General features: G+C 54.0%; 1 protein-coding gene across 3 annotated transcripts in view; it reads left to right on the forward strand.

Annotated features, from left to right (window-relative positions):
- Positions 1 to 23,543, forward strand: part of TLN1 (talin 1) — a 115,584-nt gene that overhangs the window by 88,404 nt on the left and 3,637 nt on the right. For all 3 annotated transcript variants that reach the window (XM_073684474.1, XM_073684488.1, XM_073684479.1), the window contains 19 exons: positions 12,477 to 12,570; positions 13,614 to 13,703; positions 14,353 to 14,475; positions 16,944 to 17,087; positions 17,164 to 17,325; positions 17,406 to 17,546; positions 17,625 to 17,806; positions 18,572 to 18,704; positions 18,780 to 18,881; positions 18,961 to 19,131; positions 19,208 to 19,357; positions 21,175 to 21,276; positions 21,579 to 21,698; positions 21,782 to 21,928; positions 22,123 to 22,289; positions 22,376 to 22,559; positions 22,870 to 22,995; positions 23,078 to 23,194; positions 23,280 to 23,465. In XM_073684474.1, coding sequence (XP_073540575.1) covers positions 12,477 to 12,570; positions 13,614 to 13,703; positions 14,353 to 14,475; positions 16,944 to 17,087; positions 17,164 to 17,325; positions 17,406 to 17,546; positions 17,625 to 17,806; positions 18,572 to 18,704; positions 18,780 to 18,881; positions 18,961 to 19,131; positions 19,208 to 19,357; positions 21,175 to 21,276; positions 21,579 to 21,698; positions 21,782 to 21,928; positions 22,123 to 22,289; positions 22,376 to 22,559; positions 22,870 to 22,995; positions 23,078 to 23,194; positions 23,280 to 23,465 — 2,641 coding nt within the window. The remainder of the gene's footprint in view (positions 1 to 12,476; positions 12,571 to 13,613; positions 13,704 to 14,352; positions 14,476 to 16,943; positions 17,088 to 17,163; positions 17,326 to 17,405; positions 17,547 to 17,624; positions 17,807 to 18,571; positions 18,705 to 18,779; positions 18,882 to 18,960; positions 19,132 to 19,207; positions 19,358 to 21,174; positions 21,277 to 21,578; positions 21,699 to 21,781; positions 21,929 to 22,122; positions 22,290 to 22,375; positions 22,560 to 22,869; positions 22,996 to 23,077; positions 23,195 to 23,279; positions 23,466 to 23,543) is intronic.

The following is a 23,543-nucleotide window of genomic DNA, read 5'->3' on the forward strand; positions in this document are numbered from 1 at the left end:
GGCCCTGTGTGGGCGAAGTATAACTGTATATAGCATAGTGCCGCCCCTGTGTGAGCGGAGTATAACTGTATATAGCATAGTGCCGCCCCTGTGTGAGCGGAGTATAACTGTATATAGCATAGTGCCGCCCCTGTGTGGGCGGAGTATAACTGTATATAGCATAGTGCCGCCCCTGTGTGAGTGGAGTATAACTGTATATAGCATAGTGCCGCCCCTGTGTGGGCGGGGTATAACTGTATATAGCATAGTGCCGCCCCTGTGTGGGCGGGGTATAACTGTATATAGCATAGTGCCGTCCCTGTGTGGGCGGGGTATAACTGTATATAGCATAGTGCCGCCCCTGTGTGAGCGGAGTATAATGGTATATAGCATAGTGCCGCCCCTGTGTGAGCGGAGTATAACTGTATATAGCATAGTGCCGCCCCTGTGTGAGCGGAGTATAACTGTATATAGCATAGTGCCGCCCCTGTGTGAGCGGAGTATAACTGTATATAGCATAGTGCTGGCCCTGTGTGAGTGGAGTATAACTGCATATAGCATAGTGCCGCCCCTGTGTGAGTGGAGTATAACTGTATATAGCATAGTGCCGCCCCTGTGTGGGCGGGGTATAACTGTATATAGCATAGTGCCGTCCCTGTGTGGGCGGGGTATAACTGTATATAGCATAGTGCCGCCCCTGTGTGAGCGGAGTATAACTGTATATAGCATAGTGCCGCCCCTGTGTGAGCGGAGTATAACTGTATATAGCATAGTGTCGTCCCTGTGTGAGCGGAGTATAACTGTATATAGCATAGTGCCGCCCCTGTGTGGGCGGAGTATAACTGTATATAGCATAGTGCCGCCCCTGTGTGGGCGGAGTATAACTGTATATAGCATAGTGCCGCCCCTGTGTGGGCGGAGTATAACTGTATATAGCATAGTGCCGCCCCTGTGTGGGCGGAGTATAACTGTATATAGCATAGTGCCGGCCCTGTGTGAGCGGAGTATAACTGTATATAGCATAGTGCCGGCCCTGTGTGAGCGGAGTATAACTGTATATAGCATAGTGCCGGCCCTGTGTGAGCGGAGTATAACTGTATATAGCATAGTGTCGCCCCTGTGTGAGCGGAGTATAACTGTATATAGCATAGTGTCGTCCCTGTGTGAGCGGAGTATAACTGTATATAGCATAGTGCCGGCCCTGTGTGAGCGGAGTATAACTGCATTTAGCATAGTGTCGCCCCTGTGTGAGCGGAGTATAACTGTATATAGCATAGTGCCGCCCCTGTGTGAGCGGAATATAACTGTATATAGCATAGTGTCGGCCCTGTATGGGCGCAGTATAACTGTATATAGCATAGTGCCGGCCCTGTGTGAGCGGAGTATAACTGTATATAGCATAGTGCCGCCCCTGTGTGAGCGGAGTATAACTGTATATAGCATAGTGCCGCCCCTGTGTGAGCGGAGTATAACTGTATATAGCATAGTGCCGCCCCTGTGTGGGCGGAGTATAACTGTATATAGCATAGTGCCGGCCCTGTGTGAGCGGAGTATAACTGTATATAGCATAGTGCCGCCCCTGTGTGAGCGGAGTATAACTGTATATAGCATAGTGCCGCCCCTGTGTGGGCGGAGTATAACTGTATATAGCATAGTGCCGCCCCTGTGTGGGCGGAGTATAACTGTATATAGCATAGTGTCGCCCCTGTGTGAGCGGAGTATAACTGTATATAGCATAGTGCCGCCCCTGTGTGAGCGGAGTATAACTGTATATAGCATAGTGCCGCCCCTGTGTGAGCGGAGTATAACTGTATATAGCATAGTGCCGCCCCTGTGTGAGCGGAGTATAACTGTATATAGCATAGTGCCGCCCCTGTGTGGGCGGAGTATAACTGTATATAGCATAGTGCCGGCCCTGTGTGAGCGGAGTATAACTGTATATAGCATAGTGCCGCCCCTGTGTGAGCGGAGTATAACTGTATATAGCATAGTGCCGCCCCTGTGTGGGCGGAGTATAACTGTATATAGCATAGTGCCGCCCCTGTGTGGGCGGAGTATAACTGTATATAGCATAGTGCCGCCCCTGTGTGAGCGGAGTATAACTGTATATAGCATAGTGCCGGCCCTGTGTGGGTGGAGTATAACTGTATATAGCATAGTGCCGCCCCTGTGTGAGCGGAGTATAACTGCATATAGCATAGTGCCGCCCCTGTGTGAGTGGAGTATAACTGTGTATAGCATAGTGCCGCCCCTGTGTGGGCGGGGTATAACTGTATATAGCATAGTGCCGTCTCTGTGTGGGCGGGGTATAACTGTATATAGCATAGTGCCGCCCCTGTGTGAGCGGAGTATAATGGTATATAGCATAGTGCCGCCCCTGTGTGAGCGGAGTATAACTGTATATAGCATAGTGCCGCCCCTGTGTGAGCGGAGTATAATGGTATATAGCATAGTGCCGCCCCTGTGTGAGCGGAGTATAACTGCATATAGCATAGCGCCGCCCCTGTGTGAGTGGAGTATAACTGTATATAGCATAGTGCCGCCCCTGTGTGGGCGGGGTATAACTGTATATAGCATAGTGCCGTCCCTGTGTGGGCGGGGTATAACTGTATATAGCATAGTGCCGCCCCTGTGTGAGCGGAGTATAACTGTATATAGCATAGTGCCGCCCCTGTGTGAGCGGAGTATAACTGTATATAGCATAGTGCCGCCCCTGTGTGGGCGGAGTATAACTGTATATAGCATAGTGCCGCCCCTGTGTGGGCGGAGTATAACTGTATATAGCATAGTGCCGCCCCTGTGTGGGCGGAGTATAACTGTATATAGCATAGTGCCGGCCCTGTGTGAGCGGAGTATAACTGTATATAGCATAGTGCCGGCCCTGTGTGAGCGGAGTATAACTGTATATAGCATAGTGCCGCCCCTGTGTGAGCGGAGTATAACTGTATATAGCATAGTGCCGCCCCTGTGTGAGCGGAGTATAACTGTATATAGCATAGTGCCGCCCCTGTGTGGGCGGAGTATAACTGTATATAGCATAGTGCCGCCCCTGTGTGGGCGGAGTATAACTGTATATAGCATAGTGCCGTCCCTGTGTGGGCGGGGTATAACTGTATATAGCATAGTGCCGCCCCTGTGTGAGCGGAGTATAACTGTATATAGCATAGTGCCGCCCCTGTGTGGGCGGAGTATAACTGTATATAGCATAGTGTCGGCCCTGTATGGGCGCAGTATAACTGTATATAGCATAGTGCCGCCCCTGTGTGAGCGGAGTATAACTGTATATAGCATAGTGCCGCCCCTGTGTGAGCGGAGTATAACTGTATATAGCATAGTGCCGCCCCTGTGTGAGCGGAGTATAACTGTATATAGCATAGTGTCGGCCCTGTATGGGCGCAGTATAACTGTATATAGCATAGTGCCGCCCCTGTGTGAGCGCAGTATAACTGTATATAGCATAGTGCCGCCCCTGTGTGAGCGGAGTATAACTGTATATAGCATAGTGTCGGCCCTGTATGGGCGCAGTATAACTGTATATAGCATAGTGCCGCCCCTGTGTGAGCGGAGTATAACTGTATATAGCATAGTGCCGCCCCTGTGTGAGCGGAGTATAACTGTATATAGCATAGTGCCGCCCCTGTGTGAGCGGAGTATAACTGTATATAGCATAGTGCCGCCCCTGTGTGGGCGGAGTATAACTGTATATAGCATAGTGTCGCCCCTGTGTGAGCGGAGTATAACTGCATATAGCATAGTGCCGCCCCTGTGTGAGCGGAGTATAACTGTATATAGCATAGTGCGCCCCTGTGTGAGTGGAGTATAACTGTATATAGCATAGTGCCGCCCCTGTGTGAGCGGAGTATAATGGTATATAGCATAATGCCGCCCCTGTGTGAGCGGAGTATAACTGTATATAGCATAGTGCCGCCCCTGTGTGGGCGGAGTATAACTGTATATAGCATAGTGCCGCCCCTGTGTGAGCGGAGTATAACTGTATATAGCATAGTGTCGTCCCTGTGTGAGCGGAGTATAACTGTATATAGCATAGTGCCGCCCCTGTGTGGGCGGAGTATAACTGTATATAGCATAGTGCCGCCCCTGTGTGAGCGGAGTATAACTGTATATAGCATAGTGCCACTCCTGTGTGAGCGGAGTATAACTGTATATAGCATAGTGCCGCCCCTGTGTGGGCGGAGTATAACTGTATATAGCATAGTGCCGCCCCTGTGTGAGCGGAGTATAACTGTATATAGCATAGTGCCGCCCCTGTGTGAGCGGAGTATAACTGTATATAGCATAGTGCCGCCCCTATGTGGGCGGAGTATAACTGTATATAGCATAGTGCCGCCCCTATGTGGGCGGAGTATAAAGGTATATAGCATAGTGCCACTCCTGTGTGAGCGGAGTATAACTGTATATAGCATAGTGCCGCCCCTGTGTGGGTGGAGTATAACTGTATATAGCATAGTGCGCCCCCGTGTGAGCGGAGTATAACTGTATATAGCATAGTGCCGCCCCTGTGTGAGCGGAGTATAACTGTATATAGCATAGTGCGCCCCCGTGTGAGCGGAGTATAACTGTATATAGCATAGTGCCGGCCCTGTGTGGGCGGGGTATAACTGTATATAGCATAGTGCCGCCCCTGTGTGAGCGGAGTATAACTGTATATAGCATAGTGTCGGCCCTGTGTGAGCGGAGTATAACTGTATATAGCATAGTGTCGCCCCTGTGTGAGCGGAGTATAACTGTATATAGCATAGTGTCGTCCCTGTGTGAGCGGAGTATAACTGTATATAGCATAGTGCCGGCCCTGTGTGAGCGGAGTATAACTGCATTTAGCATAGTGTCGCCCCTGTGTGAGCGGAGTATAACTGTATATAGCATAGTGCCGCCCCTGTGTGAGCGGAATATAACTGTATATAGCATAGTGTCGGCCCTGTATGGGCGCAGTATAACTGTATATAGCATAGTGCCGGCCCTGTGTGAGCGGAGTATAACTGTATATAGCATAGTGCCGCCCCTGTGTGAGCGGAGTATAACTGTATATAGCATAGTGCCGCCCCTGTGTGAGCGGAGTATAACTGTATATAGCATAGTGCCGCCCCTGTGTGGGCGGAGTATAACTGTATATAGCATAGTGCCGGCCCTGTGTGAGCGGAGTATAACTGTATATAGCATAGTGCCGCCCCTGTGTGAGCGGAGTATAACTGTATATAGCATAGTGCCGCCCCTGTGTGGGCGGAGTATAACTGTATATAGCATAGTGCCGCCCCTGTGTGGGCGGAGTATAACTGTATATAGCATAGTGTCGCCCCTGTGTGAGCGGAGTATAACTGTATATAGCATAGTGCCGCCCCTGTGTGAGCGGAGTATAACTGTATATAGCATAGTGCCGCCCCTGTGTGAGCGGAGTATAACTGTATATAGCATAGTGCCGCCCCTGTGTGAGCGGAGTATAACTGTATATAGCATAGTGCCGCCCCTGTGTGGGCGGAGTATAACTGTATATAGCATAGTGCCGGCCCTGTGTGAGCGGAGTATAACTGTATATAGCATAGTGCCGCCCCTGTGTGAGCGGAGTATAACTGTATATAGCATAGTGCCGCCCCTGTGTGGGCGGAGTATAACTGTATATAGCATAGTGCCGCCCCTGTGTGGGCGGAGTATAACTGTATATAGCATAGTGCCGCCCCTGTGTGAGCGGAGTATAACTGTATATAGCATAGTGCCGGCCCTGTGTGGGTGGAGTATAACTGTATATAGCATAGTGCCGCCCCTGTGTGAGCGGAGTATAACTGCATATAGCATAGTGCCGCCCCTGTGTGAGTGGAGTATAACTGTGTATAGCATAGTGCCGCCCCTGTGTGGGCGGGGTATAACTGTATATAGCATAGTGCCGTCTCTGTGTGGGCGGGGTATAACTGTATATAGCATAGTGCCGCCCCTGTGTGAGCGGAGTATAATGGTATATAGCATAGTGCCGCCCCTGTGTGAGCGGAGTATAACTGTATATAGCATAGTGCCGCCCCTGTGTGAGCGGAGTATAATGGTATATAGCATAGTGCCGCCCCTGTGTGAGCGGAGTATAACTGCATATAGCATAGCGCCGCCCCTGTGTGAGTGGAGTATAACTGTATATAGCATAGTGCCGCCCCTGTGTGGGCGGGGTATAACTGTATATAGCATAGTGCCGTCCCTGTGTGGGCGGGGTATAACTGTATATAGCATAGTGCCGCCCCTGTGTGAGCGGAGTATAACTGTATATAGCATAGTGCCGCCCCTGTGTGAGCGGAGTATAACTGTATATAGCATAGTGCCGCCCCTGTGTGGGCGGAGTATAACTGTATATAGCATAGTGCCGCCCCTGTGTGGGCGGAGTATAACTGTATATAGCATAGTGCCGCCCCTGTGTGGGCGGAGTATAACTGTATATAGCATAGTGCCGGCCCTGTGTGAGCGGAGTATAACTGTATATAGCATAGTGCCGGCCCTGTGTGAGCGGAGTATAACTGTATATAGCATAGTGCCGCCCCTGTGTGAGCGGAGTATAACTGTATATAGCATAGTGCCGCCCCTGTGTGAGCGGAGTATAACTGTATATAGCATAGTGCCGCCCCTGTGTGGGCGGAGTATAACTGTATATAGCATAGTGCCGCCCCTGTGTGGGCGGAGTATAACTGTATATAGCATAGTGCCGTCCCTGTGTGGGCGGGGTATAACTGTATATAGCATAGTGCCGCCCCTGTGTGAGCGGAGTATAACTGTATATAGCATAGTGCCGCCCCTGTGTGGGCGGAGTATAACTGTATATAGCATAGTGTCGGCCCTGTATGGGCGCAGTATAACTGTATATAGCATAGTGCCGCCCCTGTGTGAGCGGAGTATAACTGTATATAGCATAGTGCCGCCCCTGTGTGAGCGGAGTATAACTGTATATAGCATAGTGCCGCCCCTGTGTGAGCGGAGTATAACTGTATATAGCATAGTGTCGGCCCTGTATGGGCGCAGTATAACTGTATATAGCATAGTGCCGCCCCTGTGTGAGCGCAGTATAACTGTATATAGCATAGTGCCGCCCCTGTGTGAGCGGAGTATAACTGTATATAGCATAGTGTCGGCCCTGTATGGGCGCAGTATAACTGTATATAGCATAGTGCCGCCCCTGTGTGAGCGGAGTATAACTGTATATAGCATAGTGCCGCCCCTGTGTGAGCGGAGTATAACTGTATATAGCATAGTGCCGCCCCTGTGTGAGCGGAGTATAACTGTATATAGCATAGTGCCGCCCCTGTGTGGGCGGAGTATAACTGTATATAGCATAGTGTCGCCCCTGTGTGAGCGGAGTATAACTGCATATAGCATAGTGCCGCCCCTGTGTGAGCGGAGTATAACTGTATATAGCATAGTGCGCCCCTGTGTGAGTGGAGTATAACTGTATATAGCATAGTGCCGCCCCTGTGTGAGCGGAGTATAATGGTATATAGCATAATGCCGCCCCTGTGTGAGCGGAGTATAACTGTATATAGCATAGTGCCGCCCCTGTGTGGGCGGAGTATAACTGTATATAGCATAGTGCCGCCCCTGTGTGAGCGGAGTATAACTGTATATAGCATAGTGTCGTCCCTGTGTGAGCGGAGTATAACTGTATATAGCATAGTGCCGCCCCTGTGTGGGCGGAGTATAACTGTATATAGCATAGTGCCGCCCCTGTGTGAGCGGAGTATAACTGTATATAGCATAGTGCCACTCCTGTGTGAGCGGAGTATAACTGTATATAGCATAGTGCCGCCCCTGTGTGGGCGGAGTATAACTGTATATAGCATAGTGCCGCCCCTGTGTGAGCGGAGTATAACTGTATATAGCATAGTGCCGCCCCTGTGTGAGCGGAGTATAACTGTATATAGCATAGTGCCGCCCCTATGTGGGCGGAGTATAACTGTATATAGCATAGTGCCGCCCCTATGTGGGCGGAGTATAAAGGTATATAGCATAGTGCCACTCCTGTGTGAGCGGAGTATAACTGTATATAGCATAGTGCCGCCCCTGTGTGGGTGGAGTATAACTGTATATAGCATAGTGCGCCCCCGTGTGAGCGGAGTATAACTGTATATAGCATAGTGCCGCCCCTGTGTGAGCGGAGTATAACTGTATATAGCATAGTGTCGGCCCTGTGTGAGCGGAGTATAACTGTATATAGCATAGTGTCGTCCCTGTGTGAGCGGAGTATAACTGTATATAGCATAGTGCCGCCCCTGTGTGAGCGGAGTATAACTGTATATAGCATAGTGCCGCCCCTGTGTGAGCGGAGTATAACTGTATATAGCATAGTGCCGGCCCTGTGTGAGCGGAGTATAACTGTATATAGCATAGTGCCGCCCCTGTGTGGGCGGAGTATAACTGTATATAGCATAGTGCCGCCCCTGTGTGAGCGGAGTATAACTGTATATAGCATAGTGTCGCCCCTGTGTGAGCGGAGTATAACTGTATATAGCATAGTGCCGCCCCTGTGTGGGCGGAGTATAACTGTATATAGCATAGTGCCGCCCCTGTGTGGGCGGAGTATAACTGTATATAGCATAGTGTCGCCCCTGTGTGAGCGGAGTATAACTGTATATAGCATAGTGTCGCCCCTGTGTGAGCGGAGTATAACTGTATATAGCATAGTGTCGTCCCTGTGTGAGCGGAGTATAACGGTATATAGCATAGTGCCGCCCCTGTGTGGGCGGAGTATAACTGTATATAGCATAGTGCCGCCCCTGTGTGAGCGGAGTATAACTGTATATAGCATAGTGTCGGCCCTGTGTGAGCGGAGTATAACTGTATATAGCATAGTGCCGCCCCTGTGTGAGCGGAGTATAACTGTATATAGCATAGTGCCGCCCCTGTGTGAGCGGAGTATAACTGTATATAGCATAGTGCCGCCCCTGTGTGGGCGGAGTATAACTGTATATAGCATAGTGTCGCCCCTGTGTGGGCGGAGTATAACTGTATATAGCATAGTGCCGCCCCTGTGTGAGCGGAGTATAACTGCATATAGCATAGTGCCGCCCCTGTGTGAGCGGAGTATAACTGTATATAGCATAGTGCCGCCCCTGTGTGAGCGGAGTATAACTGTATATAGCATAGTGTCGCCCCTGTGTGAGCGGAGTATAACTGTATATAGCATAGTGTCGCCCCTGTGTGAGCGGAGTATAACTGTACATAGCATAGTGCCGCCCCTGTGTGGGCGGAGTATAACTGTATATAGCATAGTGCCGCCCCTGTGTGGGCGGAGTATAACTGTATATAGCATAGTGCCGCCCCTGTGTGGGCGGAGTATAACGGTATATAGCATAGTGCCGCCCCTGTGTGAGCGGAGTATAACTGTATATAGCATAGTGCCGCCCCTGTGTGGGCGGAGTATAACTGTATATAGCATAGTGCCGCCCCTGTGTGGGCGGAGTATAACGGTATATAGCATAGTGCCGCCCCTGTGTGGGCGGAGTATAACGGTATATAGCATAGTGCCGCCCCTGTGTGAGCGGAGTATAACTGTATATAGAATAGTGCCGCCCCTGTGTGGGTGGAGTATAACTGTATATAGCATAGTGCCGCCCCTGTGTGGGTGGAGTATAACTGTATATAGCATAGTGCCGCCCCTGTGTGAGCGGATTATAACTGTATATAGCATAGTGCCGCCCCTGTGTGGGCGGAGTATAACTGTATATAGCATAGTGCCGCCCTTGTGTGACGAAGTATAACTGCATATAGCATAGTGCCACCCCTGTGTGGGCGGAGTATAACTGTATATAGCATAGTGTCGTCCCTGTGTGAGCGGAGTATAACTGTATATAGCATAGTGTCGTCCCTGTGTGAGCGGAGTATAACTGTATATAGCATAGTGCCGCCTCTGTGTGGGCGGGGTATAACTGTATATAGCATAGTGCCGCCCCTGTGTGGGCGGGGTATAACTGTATATAGCATAGTGCCGGCCCTGTGTGGGCGGGGTATAACTGTATATAGCATAGTGCCGCCCCTGTGTGGGCGGAGTATAACTGTATATAGCATAGTGCCGCCCCTGTGTGGGCGGAGTATAACTGTATATAGCATAGTGCCGCCCCTGTGTGGGCGGAGTATAACTGTATATAGCATAGTGCCGCCCCTGTGTGAGCGGAGTATAACTGTATATAGCATAGTGCCGCCCCTGTGTGAGCGGAGTATAACTGCATATAGCATAGTGCCGCCCCTGTGTGAGCGGAGTATAACTGTATATAGCATAGTGCCGCCCCTGTGTGGGCGGGGTATAACTGTATATAGCATAGTGCCGCCCCTGTGTGGGCGGGGTATAACTGTATATAGCATAGTGCCGGCCCTGTGTGGGCGGAGTATAACTGTATATAGCATAGTGCGCCCCCGTGTGAGCGGAGTATAACTGTATATAGCATAGTGCCGCCCCCGTGGGGGCGGAGTATAACTGCATATAGCATAGTGCCGCCCCTGTGTGGGTGGAGTATAACTGCATATAGCATAGTGCCGCCCCTGTGTGAGCGGAGTATAACTGTATATAGCATAGTGCCGCCCCTGTGTGGGCGGAGTATAACTGTATATAGCATAGTGCCGCCCCTGTGTGAGCGGAGTATAACTGCATATAGCATAGTGCCGCCCCTGTGTGAGCGGAGTATAACTGTATATAGCATAGTGCCGCCCCTGTGTGGGCGGAGTATAACTGTATATAGCATAGTGCGCCCCTGTGTGAGCGGAGTATAACTGTATATAGCATAGTGCCGCCCCTGTGTGAGCGGAGTATAACTGTATATAGCATAGTGCCGCCCCTGTGTGAGCGGAGTATAACTGTATATAGCATAGTGCCGCCCCTGTGTGAGCGGAGTATAGCTGTATATAGCATAGTGCCGGCCCTGTGTGAGCGGAGTATAACTGTATATAGCATAGTGTCGCCCCTGTGTGAGCGGAGTATAACTGTATATAGCATAGTGCCGCCCCTGTGTGAGCGGAGTATAACTGTATATAGCATAGTGCCGCCCCTGTGTGAGCGGAGTATAACTGTATATAGCATAGTGCCGCCCCTGTGTGAGCGGAGTATAACTGTATATAGCATAGTGCCGCCCCTGTGTGGGCGGAGTATAACTGTATATAGCATAGTGCCGCCCCTGTGTGGGCGGAGTATAACTGTATATAGCATAGTGCCGCCCCTGTGTGGGCGGAGTATAACTGTATATAGCATAGTGCCGCCCCTGTGTGGGCGGAGTATAACGGTATATAGCATAGTGCCGCCCCTGTGTGAGCGGAGTATAACTGTATATAGAATAGTGCCGCCCCTGTGTGGGTGGAGTATAACTGTATATAGCATAGTGCCGCCCCTGTGTGGGTGGAGTATAACTGTATATAGCATAGTGCCGCCCTTGTGTGAGCGGAGTATAACTGTATATAGCATAGTGCCGCCCCTGTGTGGGCGGAGTATAACTGTATATAGCATAGTGCCGCCCTTGTGTGACGAAGTATAACTGCATATAGCATAGTGCCGCCCCTGTGTGGGCGGAGTATAACTGTATATAGCATAGTGCCGCCTCTGTGTGGGCGGAGTATAACTGTATATAGCATAGTGCCGCCCCTGTGTGGGCGGGGTATAACTGTATATAGCATAGTGCCGCCCCTGTGTGGGCGGAGTATAACTGCATATAGCATAGTGCCGCCCTTGTGTGAGCGGAGTATAACTGTATATAGCATAGTGCCGCCCCTGTGTGAGCGGAGTATAACGGTATATAGCATAGTGCCGCCCCTGTGTGAGCGGAGTATAACGGTATATAGCATAGTGCCGCCCCTGTGTGAGCGGAGTATAACTGCATATAGCATAGTGCCGCCTCTGTGTGGGCGGAGTATAAAGGTATATAGCATAGTGCCGCCCCTGTGTGAGCGGAGTATAACGGTATATAGCATAGTGCCGCCCCTGTGTGGGCGGAGTATAACTGTATATAGCATAGTGCCGGCCCTGTGTGAGCGGAGTATAACTGTATATAGCATCATGCCTCCCCTGTGTGGGCGGAGTATAAAGGTATATAGCATAGTGCCGCCCCTGTGTGAGCGGAGTATAACGGTATATAGCATAGTGCCGCCCCTGTGTGAGCGGAGTATAACGGTATATAGCATAGTGCCGCCCCTGTGTGAGCGGAGTATAACTGTATATAGCATCATGCCGCCCCTGTGTGGGCGGAGTATAAAGGTATATAGCATAGTGCCGCCCCTGTGTGAGCGGAGTATAACGGTATATAGCATAGTGCCGCCCCTGTGTGAGCGGAGTATAACGGTATATAGCATAGTGCCGCCCCTGTGTGAGCGGAGTATAACGGTATATAGCATAGTGCCGCCCCTGTGTGAGCGGAGTATAACGGTATATAGCATAGTGCCGCCCCTGTGTGGGCGGAGTATAAAGGTATATAGCGTGTTGCGCCCCCGTGTGGGTCTCCCTCCGCCCTGTGTATATGACTAAGGTGTCTCCTCAGGGCGGTGACTGACAGCATCAATCAGCTGATCACTGTGTGCACGCAGCAGGCGCCTGGCCAGAAGGAGTGTGACAACGCCCTGCGGGAGCTGGAGGTAACGTCCGCTGCTATCTGCGGGGAGAACCCCGACAACTGACGCTATTATATGCTGGGAGAACTCCGACCACTGACGTTATTGTCTGCGGGGAGAGTCCCGACAACTGACGTTATTGTCTGCGGGGAGAGTCCCGACAACTGACGTTATTGTCTGCGGGGAGAATCCCGACAACTGATGCTATTGTCTGCGGGGAGAGTCCCGACAACTGACGCTATTGTCTGCGGGGAGAGTCCCGACAACTGACGTTATTGTCTGCGGGGAGAGTCCCGACAACTGACGTTATTGTCTGCGGGGAGAATCCCAACTGACGTTATTGTCTGCGGGGAGAATCCCGACAACTGACGTTATTGTCTGCGGGGAGAATCCCGACAACTGACGTTATTGTCTGCGGGGAGAATCCCGACAACTGACGCTATTGTCTGCGGGGAGAATCCCGACAACTGACGCTATTGTCTGCGGGGAGAATCCCGACAACTGACGCTATTGTCTGCGGGGAGAATCCCGACAACTGACGCTATTGTCTGCGGGGAGAATCCCGACAACTGACGCTATTGTCTGCGGGGAGAATCCCGACAACTGACGCTATTGTCTGCGGGGAGAATCCCGACAACTGACGCGATTGTCTGCGGGGAGAATCCCGACAACTGACGCGATTGTCTGCGGGGAGAATCCCGACAACTGACGCGATTGTCTGCGGGGAGAATCCCGACAACTGACGTTATTGTCTGCGGGGAGAATCCCGACAACTGACGCTATTGTCTGCGAGGAGAATCCCGACAACTGACGCTATTGTCTGCTTGGAGAATCCCGACAACTGACGCTATTGTCTGCGAGGAGAATCCCGACAACTGACGCTATTGTCTGCGAGGAGAATCCCGACAACTGACGCTATTGTCTGCGAGGAGAATCCCGACAACTGACGCTATTGTCTGCGGGGAGAATCCCGACAACTGACGCTATTGTCTGCGAGGAGAATCCCGACAACTGACGCTATTGTCTGCTTGGAGAATCCCGACAACTGACGTCATTTTCTGTTACAGACGGTACGAGAGCTGCTGCAAAACCCGACCGAGCCTGTGAACGACCAGTCCTACTTCCACTGCCTGGACAGCGTCATGGAGAACTCCAAGGTCATTTATAATGAAGGTCTACGTACACAGGCATCGCTCCCCGGGGGTCCACGTGCACAGGCATCGCTCCCCGGGGGTCCACGTGCACAGGCATCGCTCCCCGGGGGTCCACGTGCACAGGCATCGCTCCCCGGGGGTCCACGTGCACAGGCATCGCTCCCCGGGGGTCCACGTGCACAGGCATCGCTCCCCGGGGGTCCACGTGCACAGGCATCGCTCCCCGGGGGTCCACGTGCACAGGCATCGCTCCCCGGGGGTCCACGTGCACAGGCATCGCTCCCCGGGGGTCCACGTGCACAGGCATCGCTCCCCGGGGGTGGTCCACGTGCACAGGCATCGCTCCCCGGGGGTCCACGTGCACAGGCATCGCTCCCCGGGGGTGGTCCACGTGCACAGGCATCGCTCCCCGGGGGTGGTCCACGTGCACAGGCATCGCTCCCCGGGGGTGGTCCACGTGCACAGGCATCGCTCCCCGGGGGTGGTCCACGTGCACAGGCATCACTCCCCGGGGGTGGTCCACGTGCACAGGCATCACTCCCCGGGGGTGGTCCACGTGCACAGGCATCGCTCCCCGGGGGTAGTCCACGTATCACAGCCATTGTCACCCTGTGTATATTTGCGTCTGTGACGCTTCTGTATTTCTTCTCAGGTTCTGGGTGAATCGATGGCCGGAATCTCTCAGCACGCCAAAACCAGTAACCTGCCTGAGTTTGGAGAATCTGTCGGCATCGCCTCGAAAGCCCTGTGTGGTCTAACTGAGGCTGCCGCTCAGGTGCGTGGTCAGGATGTGGTGTGACTGATGTCGCAGCTCAGATACATGGTCGGGATATGTGGTGTGGGAGGTCGTGGAACAGTTATGTGATCAGATAGTGTGGTGTGACTGAGGCTGTGGTTAGGTGAATGGAGGGGATGTGCTGTGCGTCTCAGGCTGTGGTCAGTTACGTGGTTAGGATGTCCAAGGCTGCTGCTAAGGTAAGTGGTCTGGATGTGTAGTGTGTCTGAGCCGCGGTCAGAATGTGTGGTGTGTCTGAGCCGTGGTCAGGATGTGTGGTGTGTCTGAGCCGTGGTCAGGATGTGTGGTGTGACTGATGGCGTGGTCAGGATGTGTGGTGTGTCTGAGCCGTGATCAGGATGTGTGGTGTGACTGATGGCGTGGTCAGGATGTGTGGTGTGTCTGAGCCGTGGTCAGAATGTGTGGTGTGTCTGAGGTCATGGGTCAGGATGTGTGGTGTGTCTGAGGCCATGGGTCAGGATGTGTGGTGTGTCTGAGGCCATGGGTCAGGATGTGTGGTGTGTCTGAGCCGCGGTCAGGATGTGTGGTGTGTCTGAGCCGCGGTCAGGATGTGTGGTGTGTCTGAGCCGCGGTCAGGATGTGTGGTGTGTCTGAGCCGCGGTCAGGATGTGTGGTGTGTCTGAGCCGCGGTCAGGATGTGTGGTGTGTCTGAGCCGCGGTCAGGATGTGTGGTGTGTCTGAGCCGCGGTCAGGATGTGTGGTGTGTCTGAGCCGCGGTCAGGATGTGTGGTGTGTCTGAGCCGCGGTCAGGATGTGTGGTGTGTCTGAGCCGCGGTCAGGATGTGTGGTGTGTCTGAGCCGCGGTCAGGATGTGTGGTGTGTCTGAGCCGCGGTCAGGATGTGTGGTGTGTCTGAGCCGCGGTCAGGATGTGTGGTGTGTCTGAGCCGCGGTCAGGATGTGTGGTGTGTCTGAGCCGCGGTCAGGATGTGTGGTGTGTCTGAGGCTGTCGCTCAGGTACATGATCAGGACGTGTGGTGTGTTTGAGGCTGTGGTCATATACGTGGTTGTGATATGTGGTATGACAGAGGCAGCCGCTTAAGTACATTGTTGGGATCGGGATGTGTGGTGTGCCTGAGGCCGCTGCTCAGGTACGTGGTCGGGATCTGTGATGTGACTGCTGCTGTGGACAGATAGTGGTTAGGATGTGTGGTGTGTCTGACACCGTGGTTGAAATGTGTGGTGTGTCTGAGGCTGCCGCTCAGGTACATGGTCAGAATGTGTTATATGACTTATTCCGTGGTCAGGATGTGTGGTGTGTCTGAGGCCGCCGCTCAGGTACATGGTCAGAATGTGTTATATGACTTATTCCGTGGTCCGATACGTGGTCAGGATGTGTGGTGTGTCTGAGGCCGCCGCTCAGGTACATGGTCAGAATGTATTATATGACTTATTCCGTGGTCAGATACGTGGTCAGGATGTGTGGTGTGTCTGAGGCCGCCGCTCAGGTACACGGTCAGAATGTGTTATATGACTTATTCCGTGGTCAGATACGTGGTCAGGATGTGTGGTGTGTCTGAGGCCGCCGCTCAGGTACACGGTCAGAATGTGTTATATGACTTATTCCGTGGTCAGATACGTGGTCAGGATGTTTGGTGTGTCTGAGCCGTGGTCAGGATGTGTGGTGGGTCTGAGGCCGCCGCTCAGGTACACGGTCAGAATGTGTTATATGACTTATTCCGTGGTCAGGATGTGTGGTGTGTCTGAGGCCGCCGCTCAGGTACATGGTCAGAATGTGTTATATGACTTATTCTGTGGTCAGATACGTGGTCAGGATGTGTGGTGGGTCTGAGGCCGCCGCTCAGGTACATGGTCAGAATGTGTTATATGACTTCTTCTGTGGTCAGATACGTGGTCAGGATGTGTGGTGGGTCTGAGGCCGCCGCTCAGGTACATGGTCAGAATGTATTATATGACTTATTCCGTGGTCAGATACGTGGTCAGGATGTGTGGTGTGTCTGAGGCCGCCGCTCAGGTACACGGTCAGAATGTGTTATATGACTTATTCCGTGGTCAGATACGTGGTCAGGATGTTTGGTGTGTCTGAGCCGTGGTCGGGATGTGTGGTGGGTCTGAGGCCGCCGCTCAGGTACATGGTCAGAATGTGTTATATGACTTATTCCGTGGTCAGATACGTGGTCAGGATGTGTGGTGTGTCTGAGCCGTGGTCAGGATGGGTGGTGGGTCTGAGGCCGCCGCTCAGGTACATGGTCAGAATGTGTTATATGACTTATTCCGTGGTCAGATACGTGGTCAGGATGTTTGGTGTGTCTGAGCCGTGGTCAGGATGTGTGGTGGGTCTGAGGCCGCCGCTCAGGTACATGGTCAGAATGTGTTATATGACTTATTCCGTGGTCAGATACGTGGTCAGGATGTGTGGTGTGTCTGAGGCCGCCGTTCAGTTTCGTGGTCGGGACACTACTAGTCCATGCCTGTTCTCCCCCCTTAGGCCGCCTACCTCGTCGGGGTGTCGGACCCCAGCAGCCGCGCCGGTCAGCAGGGTCTGGTGGATCCCACTCAGTTTGCTCGGGCCAATCAGGCTATCCAGATGGCGTGTCAGAACCTGGGAGACCCGGCGTGCACACAGTCACAGGTGGGCAGCTGGGGCAGTGAGGAGCGTGCCTCATGCCCCCCATGGTGCCCTCATATTTCATGTTCTCCTTTTGCAGGTGCTGTCAGCTGCCACCATCGTGGCCAAACACACATCTGCCCTGTGCAATGCCTGCCGCCTGGCGTCCACGCACACCTCCAACCCTGTGGCCAAGAGGCAGTTTGTGCAATCAGCCAAGGAGGTGGCGAATAGCACGGCCAACCTGGTGAAGACCATCAAGGTGCGGCTGCAGTGGGTATGCCCTGCGTGGGCAGAGCACGGATGGCAAAGAGCAGATCACTGTCAGGTCTTTTGTTTCAGGCTTTGGATGGAGCCTTTAATGATGAGAATCGGCTGAAATGCCGTGATGCCACTGTGCCCTTGATCCAGGCCGTGGAGAACCTCACTGCCTTCGCCTCTAATCCAGAGTTTGCCAGTGTGCCGGCGCAGATCTCCCCCGAGGTGGGCACGTGGAGCCGTGGACAGCGGCGTTTTTCGCATGCCCCGTTCTCTTCATCTCACTCTTGTTCTGTCTTTCAGGGTCTCCACGCCATGGAACCGATCATAAGCTCAGCAAAGACCATGCTGGAAAGCTCCTCCGGCCTCATCCAGACGGCACGCTCGCTGGCTACCAACCCCAAGGACCCCCCACAGTGGTCGGTGCTGGCCGGACACTCCCGCACTGTGTCCGACTCCATCAAGAAGCTGATTACTAACATGAGGTGAGCAGTCGGGACTGGCGTGGTGGGAGGATCTGCAGGGAGCGGAGTGATGGGGAGAAGCAGTGGCAGGATCTGTGGGGGAGGAGTAGTGAAAGCATCTGCAGGGGCAGGAACAGCAGGGGTGGAGCGGCAGGAGGATCTGCAGGGGGAGGAGCAGCAGCAGGGGGCAGAGTGGCAGGAGAAGGAGAAGCAGCTGGCCCAGAGTGGCTGCAGGAGGAGGAGAAGCAGCCAGAGGATCTGCAGTGAGAGAAGCAGCAGGAGGATCTGCAGGGGCAGGAACAGCAGGGGGCGGAGCGGCAGGAGTATCTGCAGGGGGAGGAACAGCAGGGGCAGAGTGGTGGCCGAAGCAGCAAGCAGAGGATCTGTGGGAGGTGGAACAGCAGGGGGAGGAGGGGCGGGAGGATCTGCAGTGAGAGGAGCAGCAGGAGGAGGAGAAGCAGCCAGAGGATCTGCAGTGAGAGGAGCAGCAGGAGGAGGAGAAGCAGCAGGAGGATCTGCAGTGAGAGGAGCAGCAGGAGGAGGAGAAGCAGAAGCAGGAGGATCTGCAGTGAGAGGAGCAGCGGGGGCATAGCAGCAGCAGGATCTGCAAGGAGAGGTTAGGCAGGAGGAGGCGCAGCGGGGGCAGAGTGGCGGGATGATCGGAAGAGGGAGGAGTAGCAGCAGGATGCAGAAGCTGGGGGAGGAGCGGCGGGAGGCGCAGCATGCCCAGATCGTACATGGGAGCTTGGGGCCTCTGGACTCCTGCACATGTCTGTCCTTCCACAGGGACAAGGCCCCGGGGCAGAGGGAATGTGATCAGGCCATCGAGCTCCTGAATCAGACGGTGCGAGAGTTGGATCAGGCCTCCCTAGAAGCAATCAGTCAGCAGCTGGCCCCACGGGAGGGCATATCCCAGGAAGTGAGTGTGGACTCTGTCTGCAAGCTGTGAGGATGCTTTATACTGCTGCTGCTCTCACTTCTCCCTTCCTTCCAGGCTCTGCACACTCAGATGCAGACGTCGGTGCAGGAGATCAGTAACCTGATAGAACCTCTGGCCACGGCAGCGAGAGCGGACTCCTCCCAGCTCGGGCACAAGGTGGGCATGTGCCATTTATGTAGTGAGGTGTGTGACGTGTCCTTGCCACTGACCGCCCATCTGCTGCCCCCGCCCGCAGGTGTCTCAGATGGCACAGTACTTTGAGCCGCTGACCCATGCAGCTATTGGAGCTGCATCAAAGACAATCAACCACCAACAGCAGATGAACCTCCTGGACCAGACCAAGACTCTGGCCGAGTCCGCCCTACAGATGCTGTACACCGCCAAGGAGGCTGGTGGAAACCCCAAGGTCAGAGCAGCACGTGCACTCTGCGGTGCCCGCACAGCCTCTTCGGCAGCTCACCACACCCTGTGCTTCATTGCAGGTGGCAGCGCACACGCAGGAGGCTCTGGATGAAGCTGCTCAGATGATGCACGAAGCCGTGGACGACCTGACCGGGACCCTGAATGAAGCCGCCAGTGCCGCGGGGGCCGTAGGGGGCATGGTGGACTCCATCACTCAGGCCATCAATAAGGTGAACATCACTGACCTACGCCACCAGCATCGCTGACTATGGTCCTGCGCTGACATATGTCTCCAGCATTGCTGATGAAGGATCCACACTGACATACGCCTCCAGCATCGCTGACGAGGGACCTGCGCTGACATACGCCTCCAGCATCACTGATAAAGGACCTGCGCTGACTTACGCCTGCAGCATCACTGATAAAGGACCTGCGCTGACTTACGCCTGCAGCATCACTGATAAAGGACCTGCGCTGACTTACGCCTGCAGCATCACTGATAAAGGACCTGCGCTGACTTACGCCTGCAGCATCGCTGACGAGGGACCCGCGCTGAAATATGCCTCTTGCATTTCTGGCTAGGGACCCACGCTGATATACGCCACGAGCATCACTGACGAGGGACCTGCGCTGGCATAAGCCTCTAGCATTGCTGGCTAGGGACCCACGCTGACATAAGCCGTAAGCAGTGCTGACGAGAGACCCGCGCTGATATATGCCTCCAGCAGTGCTGACTAGTGACCCACGATGACATACGCCTCCAGCATCGCTAACGAGGGACCCGCGCTGACATACGCCTCCAGCATCGCTAACGAGGGACCCGCGCTGACATACGCCTCCAGCATCGCTAACGAGGGACCCGCGCTGACATACGCCTCCAGCATTGCTGACGAGGGACCTGCGCTGACATACGCCTCCAGCATTGGGAATGAGGCACCTGCGCTGACATACTCTTCCAGCATTGCTGATGAGGGACCCGCGCTGACATACGCTTCCAGCATTGCTGACGAGGGACCTGCACTGACATACGCCTCCATCATGGCTGTCGAGGGACCTGCACTGACATACGCCTCCATCATCGCTGAAAAGGGACCTGCGCTGACATACACCTCCAGCATTGCTGATGAGGGACCCGCGCCGACATACGCTTCCAGCATTGCTGACGAGGGACCCGCGCCGACATACACTTCCAGCATTGCTGACGAGGGACCCGCGCCGACATACGCTTCCAGCATTGCTGACGAGGGATCCGCGCTGACATACGCCTCCAGCATTGCTGACGAGGGACCCGCGCTGACATACGCTTCCAGCATTGCTGACGAGGGACCCGCGCTGACATACGCCTCCAGCATTGCTGACGAGGGACCCGCGCTGACATACGCCTCCAGCATTGCTGACGAGGGACCCGCGCTGACATACGCCTCCAGCATTGCTGACGAGGGACCCGCGCTGACATACGCCTCCAGCATTGCTGACGAGGGACCCGCGCTGACATACGCCTCCAGCATTGCTGACGAGGGACCCGTTCTGACATACGCCTCCAGCATTGCTGACGAGGGACCCGCGCTGACATACGCCTCCAGCATTGCTGACGAGGGACCCGCTCTGACATACGCCTCCAGCATTGCTGACGAGGGACCCGCGCTGACATACGGCTCCAGCATTGCTGACGAGGGACCCGCGCTGACATACGCCTCCAGCATTGCTGACGAGGGACCCGCGCTGACATACGCCTCCAGCATTGCTGACGAGGGACCCGCTCTGACATACGCCTCCAGCATTGCTGACGAGGGACCCGCTCTGACATACGCCTCCAGCATTGCTGACGAGGGACCCGCGCTGACATACGCCTCCAGCATTGCTGACGAGGGACCCGCGCTGACATACGCCTCCAGCAGCGCTGACGAGGGACCCGCGCTGACATACACCTCCAGCAGCGCTGACGAGGGACCCGCGCTGACATACACCTCCAGCAGCGCTGACTGGGGACGTGCGCTGACCCATGCTGACTGACCCTTGCTTTTTACTGATCTCTTACTCCATCCAGCTGGATGAGCAACACATCGGAGAACCAGAGGGATCATTTGTGGATTATCAGACGACCATGGTGAAGACAGCCAAAGCCATCGCTGTGACGGTGCAGGAGATGGTGGGTACTAGTGCCTGATGCCGGGTGGGCCCCGTGCTTGGTTCCAGAGTACACTGCTTTGTATCTGTGATGGGTGGGTACTTGTGTTTGACGCCAGGCAAGCACTATGCTCAATATCTGTGCAGGAGATGGTGGGTACTAGTGTCTGACGCCAGGCAGAGTGCTCTGTATCTGTGCAAGAGATGGTGGGTACTAGCTTTTAACGCCATGCGGGCACACTGCTTGGTATCTGTGCAGGTGATTGTGGGTACTAGCGCCAGGTGGGCTCCGTGTTCATTGTGAAACATTTTTACTTCTTACAGGTCACAAAGTCCACCACCAACCCCGATGAGCTGGGCACCCTGGCAAGTCAGCTAACTAGCGACTACGGACAACTTGCTCATGATGCCAAACCAGCATCTGTGACTGCAGAGAATGAGGAGGTGAGAGGAGAGAGTGCCTCGAGGCCTCTGCGTGCGTCCGTCACACCAGCTCATCTGTCATATCCAAATTGATCTGCTTTCAGATTGGATCCCATATTAAGCAGCGGGTACAAGAGCTCGGGCATGGCTGCTCTCAGCTGGTCACTAAAGCCGGTGCCCTCCAGTGCTGCCCGACGGACAGTTACACCAAGAGAGAGCTGATCGAGTGTGCCCGACTAGTGTCAGAGAAGGTAGGTGAGACCCCTTTGTGATCGCAGTCCTGACCCCCCCCCCCTCCTTGTCCTCCATGATAACAGCACTGACCCCCGCCCACTGAATCCTCTGCGTTTGCAGCACTAACCCTCCCCCGCTGTGTCCTCCATAATCACATCACTGACGCCCTCCCCCCAATATTTCTGACGCTTATATTATTTCTTTTTCTTAGGTGTCCCACGTTTTGGCTGCCCTGCAGGCCGGTAACCGTGGCACACAGGCCTGTATCACCGCTGCTGGTGCCGTGTCCGGTATCATTGCGGATTTGGACACCACCATTATGTTTGCCACAGCAGGAACATTGAACAGAGAGAATGCAGAGACGTTTGCTGATCACCGGTGAGCAGGGATTTATGTGGCCACTGGGTCTGGGGTGGCCGCTTGGCCGATGGCCGCGCAGTGACCCTGTGTTTTCTTCCTTCCAGTGAGGGCATCCTGAAGACGGCGAAAGCTCTGGTAGAAGACACAAAGGTTCTGGTTCAGAACGCGACATCCAGTCAGGAGAAACTGGCCCAGGCTGCGCAGTCCTCTGTCACCACCATCACACGCTTGGCAGAGAACGTCAAGCTTGGTGCTGCCAGCCTGGGGTCCGAGGACCCAGAGACTCAGGTAAAGCCCGAGCGTCCCGCTGCGTGCCTCCCTCGGTCTGCGTGCCTCCCTCGCGCCGCCTGCTTCCCTCGCGCCGCCTGCCTCCCTCGCGCCGCCTGCATCCATCTGCTATGTGCGTTGATTTTGCAGCTTCTATCTCAGATGAAGGACCTCTAGACACTTTGGCGTTCAGTAGACTCAGAAGCAGTGGACTCCACTAGATCATTCACACCTTCCTGCTTCTTCCGACATCTGTCCGTCCCCATCGCACCATCCCCCCACCAGAGTCCAGCATCCCCCTGCCCAGTTTGACATTTCCTGCTGTTCTCAGGTGGTTCTTATAAATGCCGTGAAGGATGTGGCCAAAGCCCTGGGTGATCTCATCAGCGCCACCAAAGCTGCAGCTGGCAAGTCCAGCGATGATCCGTCAGTGTACCAGCTGAAGAATTCGGCTAAGGTTAGTGACCGCCCGGTCCGGTTTGAATAGTAGCTGACATGATGCCGGAGTCTTGGGGTCATTGACCCTTTTGTGCTTCCAGGTGATGGTGACCAATGTGACATCTCTCCTGAAGACCGTGAAAGCTGTGGAAGATGAGGCCACCAAGGGGACGCGGGCACTGGAAGCCACAATAGAGCACATAAGACAGGAGCTTGCAGTGAGTCCTGGGGGCATGCCTTCAGAACAGAGGGTTCAGTATTTACAAGGGAGGGTCTTTATTAACCCCTTACTTGCCCTCTCAGGTTTTCTCCTCTCCGGAGCCGCCTCCTCAGACTTCCACTCCAGAGGACTTCATTCGTATGACCAAAGGCATCACGATGGCGACCGCCAAAGCCGTTGCTGCAGGAAACTCATGTCGCCAGGAAGATGTCATAGCCACAGCCAATCTGAGTCGCCGGGCTATCGCGGACATGCTGCGTTCATGCAAGGTGCAGTCACGCGACACATGTAGGTGTAATGGCCACACGAGGAGCGAAGCTTTGTGCTAGCAGATTGCGTCATTTCTT

This window comes from Phyllobates terribilis, unplaced genomic scaffold, assembly GCF_046119375.1.
Source record: "Phyllobates terribilis strain yellow unplaced genomic scaffold, ASM4611937v1 Scaffold_1__5_contigs__length_1240528914, whole genome shotgun sequence".
NCBI classification, from domain to species: Eukaryota; Metazoa; Chordata; class Amphibia; order Anura; family Dendrobatidae; genus Phyllobates; species Phyllobates terribilis.